Source organism: Perna viridis, chromosome 2 (genome assembly GCF_037379345.1).
Source record: "Perna viridis isolate PV_CMFRI_1.1 ecotype Kerala chromosome 2, ASM3737934v1, whole genome shotgun sequence".
In the NCBI taxonomy this organism is placed as follows: Eukaryota; Metazoa; Mollusca; class Bivalvia; order Mytilida; family Mytilidae; genus Perna; species Perna viridis.
Window position 1 is genome coordinate 33,980,868 of NC_142446.1, and position 14,221 is coordinate 33,995,088.

General features: G+C 32.5%; 1 protein-coding gene and 1 non-coding gene across 3 annotated transcripts; one reads left to right on the forward strand and one right to left on the reverse strand.

Annotated features, from left to right (window-relative positions):
* Positions 1 to 224: 224 nt before the first annotated feature.
* LOC148624750 (U11 spliceosomal RNA) lies at positions 225 to 351 on the reverse strand. The gene has a single exon (XR_015920502.1). It is a non-coding gene; the product is annotated as a U11 spliceosomal RNA (small nuclear RNA).
* Positions 252 to 13,902, forward strand: LOC148624751 (uncharacterized). Of its 2 annotated transcripts, none has more exons than XM_088567616.1 (3): positions 252 to 2,152; positions 3,017 to 3,327; positions 10,868 to 13,902. In XM_088567616.1, exons 2-3 carry the CDS (start codon positions 3,312 to 3,314, stop codon positions 12,691 to 12,693), a joined length of 1,842 nt encoding a protein of 613 aa, XP_088423742.1. In that variant the 5' UTR covers positions 252 to 2,152; positions 3,017 to 3,311; the 3' UTR covers positions 12,694 to 13,902. The 2 variants fall into 2 exon arrangements, with proteins under 2 accessions (XP_088423742.1, XP_088423743.1); XM_088567617.1 differs by having other exon boundaries at positions 3,199 to 3,327.
* The last annotated feature ends 319 nt before the right edge of the window (positions 13,903 to 14,221 follow it).

Consider the following 14,221-nt stretch of genomic DNA (forward strand, 5'->3'; position numbering starts at 1 on the left):
GGCAAAGGTGTATTTCTGCACTATTTCTGCAACCTAAAGCAGAAATTATGTTCAATTTATTTAAAATTAAAATTTTGTGCAATATTTTGTCCCAACCAGTTTGTGTGAAAAAATTGTCCACGCTTGCCCTAAGTTAACACATGTTCCCAATTCAAACACTTATGTTGCTGTGCTCTTTCAAGCACAGATAAGAAGGTGAGGAGATTCTATTTCGTAAACTGATGTTGGGCGTCAGGCCGTTATAGCACCAACTGCCACTGGTTCCACAAATTGTGCCTTCGAAATCTCTTGCTTGTGATTCCGCTCAAGACCAATTGATCCTGAGTACCAAGTGTGGTAAAGGCCCTTTTATGAATGTAACGCATTTCATTCCTGGAACCAACTCAAAACTTTCTAAGTTTCATTTAAAGTGTATAAAAATATTATACCTTGCAAATATTAATTTAAGTAACTATGAATAAACTTTATATATACTTTTTGTGAACTATGACAATTTATTTAAAAGATTATTATAAAAATTAGTACCTTTTAGGCTTAATTCCAACTATAATACATTTATCAATTTTATAAGGGGAGACAACTAAAAAGCGATTAACTTTTGATTGAGAGGAAAAAAATGTCAGGATCGAAATGCAGAGGCGAAATGTGTTTCCAGTTAAAATTTGGGCAAAAATTAGCAAATAATTGCCTGAATCCCCCTTTTTCTGGCACCCCTTTTCAAAATATCTGGATCCGGCCATATTAATTCTACTGTAAATTTTGATATGCCCTTTAATGATGCATACACAGAAAAGTATATTTATATCTTGATATATGCTATGATAAGAAATTTCCCGGTAGTACTGAATCAGTAACATTAATTTTGACTATATTATGTACTGCCCTCGATACTGCCACGGATAATCGTCACGGGCTTGTGTTACTCAGGACCACAATATGAGGCGGGGTAAGAGATTGTACCAAGTCAGATTTAATAGTTTGTCAGACAATCTAGTAGTGGATATACTGTAAATTTATATAATGATCTATTTAGAAACTAAATGAGAGGGAAATGTGTGGCGGGGGATACGTACATCGTGCCATGAAAGCTAGGCTTAGGGGAACTATATGACAAGCCAAAGTGGACAAAAATCAATATTTTGTAATATTAGAAAATACATTTTCAATATAACAAAATCATTTTTAATATCAGAAAATATATTTAAATATTAGAAATTCATTTTGTAATATTAAAAATTCATTTTCTTTTATTACAACATCCTGATTTAGTAATAAAATATCACACATTTTGTAATATTACAAATTGAACTAAAAAAAACTTTGCAATAATGCAAAATCAGTCACATTTTTTAATATTATAAAATGATTTTATAATAGAATACAACAAATTCATTTTCTATTATTAGAAAATCAATAATCTTCAATAATGCAGACGTTATCATTATATTCATGTTGAGAATTCGTCCTTTTCTATTACCGTAGAAATAGATGCGCAAAATGTTCATTTCGATTATATTAAACTGAGGACTCGTAAATAAAAGTTCAAACGGCATATGGAACCTCGTTCTGATTTATTGAAACTGGGCACTTTGTTTGCCGGAACAATTTGCTTCGTTTATTTCCCAAACAACTGATACCGTCTGCAAACGCATTATTACCGTATATTAGATCTGGTAGATCAAATGAGATACAATGTAGCTGGTCGCTCTGTTTATAAATCTCCATGAAATCGGAATTTTATCAAGGAAATCCAATTTGGAAACGAAATCCAGAAACCAATGTCTAAACATCTCCATTAGTCTGTCAGAACTTAAACTGTTATCTTTTTCTCTGGGGAGAGAAGGTTAGTTCAGCAAGTACCCTTATGTAGAATCGATAGACACACATTATGACATTTATTTGATATTTTTGACATTTTCATACAGGAAATATTTTGATGGAAGAAGAGTTGTTTATTATGGTTATTGGCATATGCAGCAATTACTCGAAAAGTTATGTTACGTGTATCAAATTGAATGCACAAATAAGCGGAGTGTGCTTGATTATATAACCACAGTTACAAACGGGGGGTGACGTATTTCAAAGATACGATTGGCCATGTCCGCTGCAACATGCGATGGTGGAATGGTTTTGGCTGTTCTGGGCTTGGCAGGTACAAAATTATGAGAAAAAAAATAACACCACGAAGATGTTTCTTCTAATAATACTTTTTTTCTTGAGTCGATCGATATTTAAATTTTGCCAATCAAAAATCCAAGTTCAAGCAATGAGTTGACTTTAAGTAACGGTTAGCCTTATATTCTTCATTTTCATGCATACATAGAATGGCTTTGTTTTGTGATGGTCTGAATTCTAATTTCTAATAATTAAGCCATGATTAACGACATGATATTTCTAGACCTCATTTGCATGTTCATTGAGATTTGATTGTTTTCTTTTTATTCTGTAAACGCATGCCATTAGTATTAACGACGAAATAATGTCACACGGTCAAATCATTTACAGTCGTGGAGTTATATTGCATGTGCGACATTGTTTCTAAATTCTCCAACCGATAGCATTCTATGTTTGTCATACTGAATTTTGTTGTCGCATAACATAATGTTTGATAAGAAATATATGATCGTTAGATGTCTAAAATATAACAGTTGAGACTCATTTTAAATGTGTTCAATTGAACACTATTGTGAACTAGACAACACTCAACAAAGAAAGAAAAATCAGCAAACTAGCAAAACATACACACTTACAAGTAAATAACATATTAAATAAAATACCCCCAAAAAGAAACTAAAAAAGATAAAAACAAAGACACCCCCCCCAAAAAAAACCCAAACAAACAAACAAACACACAAAAAACAAAGACAAAGTCAAATCAAACAATTAAAACACGTCATTCTAAATCAGCATCATGTCTTGTAGTTTGCTGAAACAATTAGAAGTTATATTCTTTTCACAAAGCGCACTTCACAAATCAATCATCTATGAGTTGTTTATTATTTTTTTTGATTTTCAGATTATTCTATCGTGGAATAAATATAAAACTTCATTTTCTTTAACCAGACCGTTGAAGCGCCAGTTCAAGACCCTATACATTTCCTATTTATTTTCTATCATTAGGAACTAGAATTGATTTCTTTATTGTACAAGAAACCGTTGTATCTGCATTTAGTCAATTTTGATATCTGCTGATGTTAGTTTTGACAGATTTCTAAGAAATTATAGAAACACCAGTTTGGCATGCGCAGTAGTGGTCGTCTGTTCAGTTGGTTAAAGGGCGGTTCCATGTGTTGACCAGCTAGTAATGGAATATGGCGATTGAGTTCAGTAAGTTAATTTTGATTATTTGTTTGATGGAAATGGAACTTTTGAAATTAATATAAGTGAAATGAGTTTTTCTTCCATTCGGTGTACGTTTTTAGCGTAGTAACTTCGGTTGAAATTTGCATTAAATTTTGCAGTTAAAGTACATAAGGGATTCCGACTTCAACCTAAACTCGCCTCGTAATAATTTGCTTTGCAAGAAAACACATGATATACTGAGACAATAACAGTATGATTTTCATCCAATAAGTGTCAAAACATTTGTAGTAAAACTCTAGAACCAATTATAAGAATTCGTAAAGATATCAAAACGAACTGGAAACAAAGTGAATATATTACATTGCTTGTTTACCTCCAAAATAAAAAAAAATCAGGGGATGCGTTTATCGAAGTGGAAGACAAACTCCCGACGCAACTAGAAAAAGTAATAGTACAATTTCTTTTAAAAAATATCGAGGCCATTTATGGGAATTGGGTGAATGTGGTGTTGGGTTTATACTAAATACTATATTTTTTGTCACCAAATATGTAACAGGAGACATGTGACCCTCCCCCTTTAATGCTAGTCCCCTGAAATACTGTTATTGTACTTTGGACTTAGTAAATAATTCTTTTCCGGAATCGTAAACATTCAGTTTTCTTTGTATAATTTTGTGTTACTTTGGGTAGGTTGGAACATTTTATCCGTATTATATACGGAAGTGTATTGATTTTGTTCATATCAATACAATATAGATATACATCTATATGCAGTATAAAGCATCTAAGAGAAAGTAGGACAAACTAAGATCGTACAAGTATAGTTTTATGGGCGGATCCAGGTTTTCAGGTTAGGGGCTTAAATAGAATTAATGACTGAGCGTATCAATGCCAAGAGTCTAGTTTTTGTTAGATTCATCAGATTCATCAGATGAGTCCTAAAATGTTTCCTTGGACAAAACTTAAGATTACCCGAGGACTATCATAAAAATTCAATGTTTTGGACTTTTGTCTTTTTTCCCATTTGATTATGGCACACTAGTTAAATTACTGATGTTATAAAATTCTTACGAGATTTAATTGTAATCCGAACAGGTATTAGCTTTTTAAAAAGATCTCTGTAAACTATTTTGTCTTTATTTTCGTTTGTGTGAATAAGTCTAGTAAGAATATTTCAGATTGCTGGCTGGAAAAGGTACGACAGAAAGTTAAAGAGGATAAGTTTGGAACAAATTTTTAAAATGCATTTGAAAATGTTATATAGCAACAAGATTCTAGTCTCAATCTATTTTATAATTGAAATGTATATATAACGAGAATAGGTATATGTACAAATGTATGGTGTATATGTCAAAGAGACAACCCTACATGGATGAAAATGTCAGACCAAGATCACACATTGGTCTTCAATGAACGTCGAGGAAATTCTCATTCCACAGGGCAGGCTACAGCTGGCTCCAAAACGTCATTATACAGAGTTACAGCGAAAGAGTTGTCCCTATATACTCAAGTAACATAAATAATTAACTTAAGTCCAGAAAACCCTGGCTTGGGATGGATGGTATTTTCATCCCAATGAGGTTGTTGTCTCTTTGACATATTCACCATACATATTCTCGTTATATCAAAATAAGGGTTTAAATCAACCTCCAGTTCAAGAACCGAGGTCCTATATACAAATAAAGATCTGGATTATAGAGGTTACTCACACTCCTAATAACCGAAAGATGTTAGCGTTATTATTCAGATTATGAAAATGTTCAGACAAAATTAATATGATTGTTAATTGAGAATACTGTTGCGATTCGCTATACACCCATAATCTCTCAAAAGTGTTTTGTACCTAAGCTAATTTAGTACTGAACATGGCGTAAGAGTTTAGGAACTGAAACCCTGAAGAATTTACATTATACTTCAGCTGCTGATATTGTGCAGAGAATATTGTTTTAAATTCTGATGCAGCCAAAAACGTTCAACTTGTGCAATGTATGCTACTTGATGAGGCTTTTCTGTTTTTTTTCCTACACCTTATTTGCAGGGTTTTGTTGGTAATAAGCCGATAATCATGGCTCTAAAGGACCTCAGCAGTTGAAACTTCTGTATTGAAATTATAAGTTGTTTTCAAATCCTTACGTTTCTGTACAACCAACTGACACAAATTATGGCAGAGAATATTTTTCATACGATATATAATCTTGTATGGTGAGAAGGAGAAAGGAAGAAAAAAAATTAAATCTCTGAAAGAGTAATCAAGGGAACAAAGGTTATAGCGGTAGTCAAAAGAATGTAATCCAGGGACAAAGACCAGAAATGGAAAACAGACATACACAACAAAGAACATAAAGTAACTAAAATCATACATACAAAGTAACAAAAGTAAATGAGCAACTCGGACTCCACTAAAAACTGGGAGTATGCACCAGGTGCACCGGTAAGGTAAGCCTCCTCTGCTTTTCTAGAAACACCCGCCGAGTTGCTCATAAAAAAGTCCGGGGTAGACAAACGAGGAAAGGAAAACTATGATCCGTTGAATACATCAGTTTTCATGGTGCTGATGGATACACCATAACGATCCACGAGTTCATGATGACGACCATAAAACTTCTGTAGTGAAAACTGCACTTACTTTAACTTTGAAGGTGTTTTATAGTGAATTGAAATTCGCAAAACGTGAAATCAGAAACGTTAGAACGCTTGTTAGTTAAACGAACGCTCCTTTTTCTTAATCATTTTATTACAGACAATTTGATATTTTTCGATTCGATTTTCGAAGACTTAGTCATAAATCAAACAAGAGCCGTACATCATTCACTTATCAATCTTGTATATCAAGTTGATAAATTAAGGCAGTATTTCATTGAAAAATGACCATACATGGTATGAGTCGTCAGAAGTTGAAATGAAGAGACTGTAATTATTACGTAGGCTGATAAAGATTGAAACTTGGAAAGTAATGATATTTGATCACAGTTCTGCGAAAAACGATTACATAGAGCGGCGGATCTAGAATTTCATTCCTTCAGTTTTGAATTTTGCATAAAACTAAAAACTTTTCCCAAAAAGTGGACGTGGGTTCAAACATCCAGACCCTAACCCCCGGACCTCCCTCTGACGTATAATTTTAATTCAGGTTTTATCCACTTGCTACTTAAACAGAAAAAAATAATCCATATCGTTTGTACATTCATTTTGTAGTTACTTTTATTTGTATACATGTAATTGTGTACGAATCATATACATGTATATATATATTTATTGTCTAACGTTCGAATATCAGCCTGAATATAATCAAACTGCCAATAAAATACAAAATACAAAAGTGCGCCAAAATGGGAGGTAGCCGTCATTGGCCTGGTTAAAATCCATATTGGCCTAGTTAGTCAATAACAGTATAATAGCGTAATGTTTTCCATACTGGCTTAGTTACTAGTCCGAGGCTAGCCACGGACCAATAACTAAGCCAATATGGAAAACCTTACGCAATAATACTATAGTATTATTTTTGTTGTTTTGGTCTGTTCATGTATCTGCCAGGTTAATCAGTCCGTTAATAATTTTTGAGCATCTTGTCTGGTGTTATTGTGTTTTCCCTGGTTGGTTGCCATTGCTACCCTTTCTCTGTTGCTGTATTTGACTTCGGATTAATCGACTTTTGTTTTCACGGATAAATGCGCATACTAAATGTAAAAATTGGTTATTAGAAGTTCCACGGCCACAAATTTGGGTTACTAACTAAAATTTTGCAAAGGTAAAAATAAAGTAAAATAAAATGAATCATAATGATCTGTATTACTCTATTCAATACACCTACTGTTCTTGTAAGTAGCCCTATACGCCACAGATGTATAACAACTTGCATGAAGACAGACATTATTTGAAAAACTATTTATATGCATGGCCGTCGTAAATCGTTAATTTTTAATATTACATGTACATATAAAATAGTGGGCCTCAAATAAGTTAAAGCAAAACTTGTAATCCACATGCAGACGTCAACATGCTAGGATCCATGACAGATAAGTACGATTATCGTCTGGTTATTTACGCACGCATACTGAATTGAATATGATATTTGCAACATTTAAAATCCAGAATATATATAGAGTCATAGTCTTTTATTGAAAAGATACCACTGTTAAGGCATTGTGCAGGGTTGATCTAAAATATGCACAAAAAGGGAGAGGTCAAGGCTATCTTTTGCTTCTGCTCCGGAACTGCCGGATCCACCACTTTTGTGCGTACATTAGTTTTTAGTTTCATATATTATAATTATCAGAATTGTGCGGTATTCTATCAATTTTAAAAACGGATATCATCTAACGCTTGCATTAAGCTTCTGAAATAACTCGAGGCAGCAACTGCACAAATGTACATGCAAAACGAGAATCCATTACTTGCTATTATTGATATAATGAATAATTCTCTTTGACTTTGTGGTCTGGTGATGGATGATAAAATAAAATGCCCGATAGTTAATGATTCATTTCTTTTTTTTGGGAATTCGATTGTTTACACACGATGAATGGGCTGATAGATTGGCAACGAATTATATCCAATCCAATATGTATCTTATATAGAGATGATATTTTCCAAGATCTGCATCCTTTCGGGTATTCTAGTTTGAAGATTTATGGCTTTTGACATTTTCCAGAGGAAAATAATTCTAACATTTACTAACCAAATTAGATAGAATGTTTCACAGACGTGTTTTAATCAACAAGCTGTTTCACAAAATAGATCTTAAATGTCACCATAATGAAAAAAAAAACAATACAATAAACTACTTGATTTTACAAAACTGAGTAGTTATTATTTTCTGTATATAATTTAAAGACATGCATTTAATTTAGAATGCAAACACTTGCAGATCTAGAATACATTTAGCTAATAATCTCTCTGTATATTCTCTTGTACCATTTGAACTACCGAAGAGATATAAAGAAATTAAATTGAATGAATTATAGTGATTATTTAAAAAAAAAATGTAAGGCATGTTTGAAAATTGATTGTTTATGAGGAGATATCACTGCTAATGGCAATTCCATATTAAATAAAAACCCAAAGCGCTCTACAGCACAGTGAATACAAATCAGGGCGCCATTGTCTCTTTGTAGAAAGAGTTCTAATCATGACAACTTTTTCATACAGATTTTCAGAGTATATAAGGATGGTATAAACAGACTTCACCATGAAGGTTTGATAGTCATTTCCAGACGGCGAGAATTTCTCTGCTGATGCTCTGAATATGCTAAATGTGTCTTGTCTTGCAACACGTACTGACATTCTGAATTAATTCTGTTTCCGTCTCTCTCTCTATTAATTTACGATTTATTGCTCTGGGAATTGTTTCGTCAAATGAAATCAGCTGGGAGCCGGTAAATAATTTGCTTAGGATAAATACGTGACCCTTATATTGATGAATCAAATTGACCGCTTTGACAATATGTCACCAGTGGTTTCAAAATACTTTAATTGTCAAACATCCGCTATGTAACTGCGCTAATCAGCTATAATAAATTGCGTTAACTTTGCATTTTATAGGTTCCATATCAGTTTCGATACCATATCTTTGTTTTTAAATTGTGGTTATTAGTATGTTCATTATAAACCATTGTTTTCAGTGTTTCTCTTACTTGTGGTTTAGTTTATTGGCTGTCAAATCTTATCCTTAACTGAAATCTTAACTATCAAATTGGATAAGGGCGTTCATCTGGTAATTGAATAAAAAAACTATGCTTTATTTAACCGAAAAGGGTAACGAGCTTATTATGGGCTCAGAAATATTTATGCCATATAGTCATTGTATGTTTACATGTCATAACATCAAATTAGTAATCTCATCTCCTAACACGTACTTAATGAATGCAATTATATCATTATTCTGGACTGAAGTAATCGTATCCAATAACATCCCCAAGGGAGATAAGCTAGACCACGAGTCCTTCTGTAGTATCTATTTTAACTACTATGTAAGGAAAACAAGGCTTTCGTATGCCATTTCATTCGTGACTGTTTAGCAAATCTATGGAATTCCAAATGGATCCATAGAAAGTGGTATATCGGATAACAGATGGAATATTTCTGGTTTTATTGCTTCAATTAAGATGAAATCTCTCAGACGGAAACTATTAAAGCACATTATGGGTTTTCCCAAGTATGATTTTTTTTTGACATTAATCTATTTTGTTAGAAATTTGAGAAAATAAGACACCAAAAAATTACAATTTAGAAGTCATTAGATTGAAATGAAGAGAATATATGAAATTTGGAATAGATGAAGATTTAGCGTCTTCCACTGTATTTGAAAACTTCTATATTTCCTTTGTAAGAATAAAACAAATGGAAGCTTAACTATTTGAAATTACTTACTATAGTATCGTATTAGTTAATTATTATGATCATGACTTATATAGAATTGGCATTACATGCTAACATCAATAAAGCAAACAGTGTGTGTTAGACGAGATGTTACTTTTAGCATCAGGGCTAACATGCTTTAATTATAATCGAGTTAAACCTACTTACCATGAATTACGAATAAATCAGAAACTTTTATGATTAAAAACTTGACAGAACTTGTAAGGTCTAACAATGCTATGTATAGTAAATACAGTTTTCAGCAATATATGATATATCGATCTCCAAGATCTTACTAGATTGAATATACTATGTCCAATAAGTCCCTTTAAATGACAAAGCCTTTTAAAGATTTATCATGAAAAGTGTTTCTTTTTTATGCGTGAAGCAAAGATTAGGATGAGAATTACACTCCCGGATTCCAGACAAATAAAATATAACAGGTGTGTTATCCCTTTATGGCGAAACGAATTATCTTTTGGTTTGGACAGACCAAATAAAAAAAACGTTTCGTGAAAGCATTTATTTATGGTTGAACCGAATATCAAATATCTTTGGAGTTTAGTCAGAGAAAATAAGAAAGAAACTAATTCCCTTGTCAGGGCATTAATCATCGGTTATAATTTATCATGACATCATTCGGAATACACTCAGAATTTATCCATGCTTAATTGAGATGCATTAGGAAATGATTGAAGTAGCTGGACAACCTAATGACCCTTATTGGCTATTCCGATGGAGACCAAGATATAGACTCAGTAGCCTCTATTGATAAAATGTCATAGAAATATGAAATCTGTAATGCATTGACCATTATCTTTTATGGACTTCGTTTCTTTAGAAATGTACGAGAAATGGTCACAGCTGTAGGCCTTCCCATTTATAAAGAATAAAAAGATGTACAATGGAATTTGCATACAATGAACCAATGTTGAACTAAGCATACTAGTAATTGATCCACATTTAGTAAAGTCTAATTTAAAATGTTAAGATTTCACAAGTAATTGTAGTATGTTTAATTGAGGAATAGCGGCTATAAGATATGTTTGTGTTTAACATGTATTTAAATAATGTTTTGGTTTTATCAAGGATTCACGCTGTACCTATCAAATGTAAACGGGTAAGTCACCCATTTTTGGGTTTCGGGTGTATTAAATTTTGGTTTATACATTTGTTGCTTTATCTAATATGACTTTATTTCTTTCAGGTATGCTTGTTTTGTTGTACACTCTACTCAGTGTTTTACCAACATGCGTGATAAGCACATTTTGTCAGAAATTATTTCCATGTACCTGCAAATCAGAACCGAAGATAAAAATAGACTGCTCAGGTATCAGCATTGGCGATCTCGATTTCACCCCTTTTGTGGGGTTAGAAATGAACGAGTTGGTTTTTAGACAAATTCACGACGAACAACTACCAAGTGTAATATCTTCAGATCTAAAGATATCTAGAATTGACATAAGTGATACAAATTTTAACAATATAGCACAGTTACTACAAACTCTTGACAAATCATTACTTCAACTCCGGATGGACAATGCAGGAGTAAACATGCATACGCTACAGTATATAAGTAGATTTGAAAACTTAACACTGTTGTCAATCAAAAGAAACAATTTAGATTTGAATCGTTTGCCAGAGGATGTTTTTAGCAACCTCCACCGTCTAAAGACATTAGATCTAAGTTTTAATAGCTTTTTTACTACTTCAGTAAAAATCAATGTATTTAAGGAAATGAATAGTCTGGAAGTCCTGCATTTGAAGGATACCAATATAGATTTTAAGTATATTGAAAATTTGTATTTCTTAAAAGACATGAAGAATTTAAAAGAATTAATTTTGGATAAGAACTCCAACAAAAAAGACCAAACACCAATACAAATTGGACCCATGTTTGAAAATCTTGGTTTGGAGTCTCTGAAACGGTTAAGCCTTCGCTTTAACAACATAATTAGATTAAACTTTGAAGCATTTTATGGCATTGAATCTCTTGAAGTGCTCGATCTATCTAATAACCTACTACCTGCTGTGCCTGAAGCGGTGTATAAAGTACTGTTAAATATATCAGAACTAAATCTGGAAAACAACGGAATCCCGAATTTAGTGGATAAACAATTTGAAAATTTTACATCACTCAAAACTTTAAACCTTCGGGGAAATAAGCTAGAAACACTACCTCATTGTTCTTTTAAAAGTTTAGGAAATACTTTACGAACGTTAGATTTAAGTTCGAATGAGCTTAGGAGTGGCATTTTTTGGGTAGCTGCATTACGCCCCTTAATATCTCTAACAAACTTGAATATTTCTTTCAATCATTTAAAGTATGTACAAAATGACTCGTTTGAGTATGTTGTGAAATTACGTGTGTTGGATATTAGTGGAAACCCTCTCATATTTACTGATACGATGTTCAATGGGATAGAATGGAGCTTGAAGGAACTTTACCTCCGAAATGTTGGTTTAACACGCGTGCCTTCGGTTCCTCTCGGAACTTTAATGGTACTAGATATTTTGGATTTATCGGATAACGAATTTCATTTTATTGGTGACTATGCCTTTAAAGGATTAAAAGTACTCAATGTATTTTTAAAAAATATGAAAATATCGCAAATAATGAGTAAAGCATTTGCGAAATCAATGTACCAACTATCTGTTTATCTCGATAATAACAACATTTCATCAATAGATTTTCTCAAACAATCGCCATCTTGTTTATTCGGAACAATTTCCCTAAATCGGAATCCATTGGTATGTGATTGTGATATTCTTATGAGTTCCGCTTCCGGTCGACTTGGTTCCATAAAAGGAATATGCTCGAACGATAGATTTAATAGAATAAAATTAAGTGATACGAATTTGGAAAGCAAGCTCTGTCCAAATTTTAGAATTGAACCTGGACGATGTACTAAAACAGGCCGGTTCATTAGTAACTCTGCGACTGGTCCATATCAAAGCTTTCATAAATTGCTGAACCAAATATTACTTTTTATCTGTGGAATATTTTGTTTTACCACGCTGTCTGTGCAATAGTTATATTTTATGAACAGCATATATTTCATTCAATTTGTATACTAGGTTCTGGTTTTTGCTTTACGCTGTACACTGCCGCAGTAACTACACCATTATGCGTAGCTCATTGTACAAAGCTTTTGTGATATTTAAAGATGACTATTTAATGAAAATAGTGGACATTTGTGCAAAATCATATTTATATTAATTCAAATTGGATGTCTTAGTACCCAGTTTACTAGTCCCGATCTTTGGGAGATATGAATCAAACTTGGCTTTTAAAAATTAATAAGGAGGCCAAGCCGACATCATTCCCTTTGGAATTCGCTTATACTTAATATAATCTGCATATACTGCACAGAAATATCCCTAGATATAAAGAAAAAAACATCACGAAAAGCAGTGGTAATACAATTTTTCAGAGACAGTTATGCAAGATCACTCTGTTATATTAAGGATTTTAAGTATCATTATACACAACTGAATTATATGCATGTATTGATAATAATCTCTTTTAAATATTAGTAAACATTTCGCTCTAACGTTTCATTCCAAATTTTGAAGAAAATTTCGAACTTATACAGAGTTTCAGCTCGAGGCTAATTTACGCATAAAAATGAATTATTTTTTTACTGGACATGAAAATTTAGTCAAGAACATATTGTTATAATTATCTGATTTTTTGTTGCCTAAAAATATGTAGCAAGACAGTCGATGAGGCTTTTTATACCGTGAATTGTATATAATATCTAGTTTTTACTGAAAAAACTTAAGCATTGGTTAAATCAAAGAACGCATGTACTCCGTGGAAAACTATTGTTTTGTTATTTCAACTAATCCATAGGCAAGAAACACCCCCCCCACCAAAAAAAAAACAAAACAAAAAAAAAACAAAACAAAACAAAAAACAAAACAAAAACAAAACACAAAAAACAAAACAACAAACAAATGAGTACAAAAAAGACATACTAAGTCAGAAACATTAGATTTTCCCCGAACCCCCCCCACCAAAAAAAAAATATAATATTATAAAAAACGGAGATCTCGTTCTACGGTTTTTAAAATAATTATGTAATGTTTACGTTCACAAAGTCAAGTATCATTATTACATATTTACACTCCCGAAGGCAGCGTTAATGGTTGTATTATGAACTGGATTCTACATACTTACAGCCAGAAAAACATCAATATCCGGTTTGTACCTTCAGTTCCAGGAGCTTAAAAATAGCCTCATGGCAGCTTCATTTGCGTTTGAGAACCAAAACCAGCCTTGGAAAATATTCGATGATAAATAAATACAAATCGAATCACAGCATTTCCAAGATATTGGCCATAACAATCTGCAGTATGGCGCCCAGATGTTCACGAAAATAACGAAAATCAGAATTGCCCATAATTCTTGGGAACTTAAAAATCGCAAAACGATATCGAGCCAAAACGAATCTAAAAGAATCGATAAAAAGAGAATAGAAACGAAACTTTTCGAAACAAAATGAATCAAAACGAAATAAAAACAAAATAAAACGATACAAATCGAAACAGAATGACA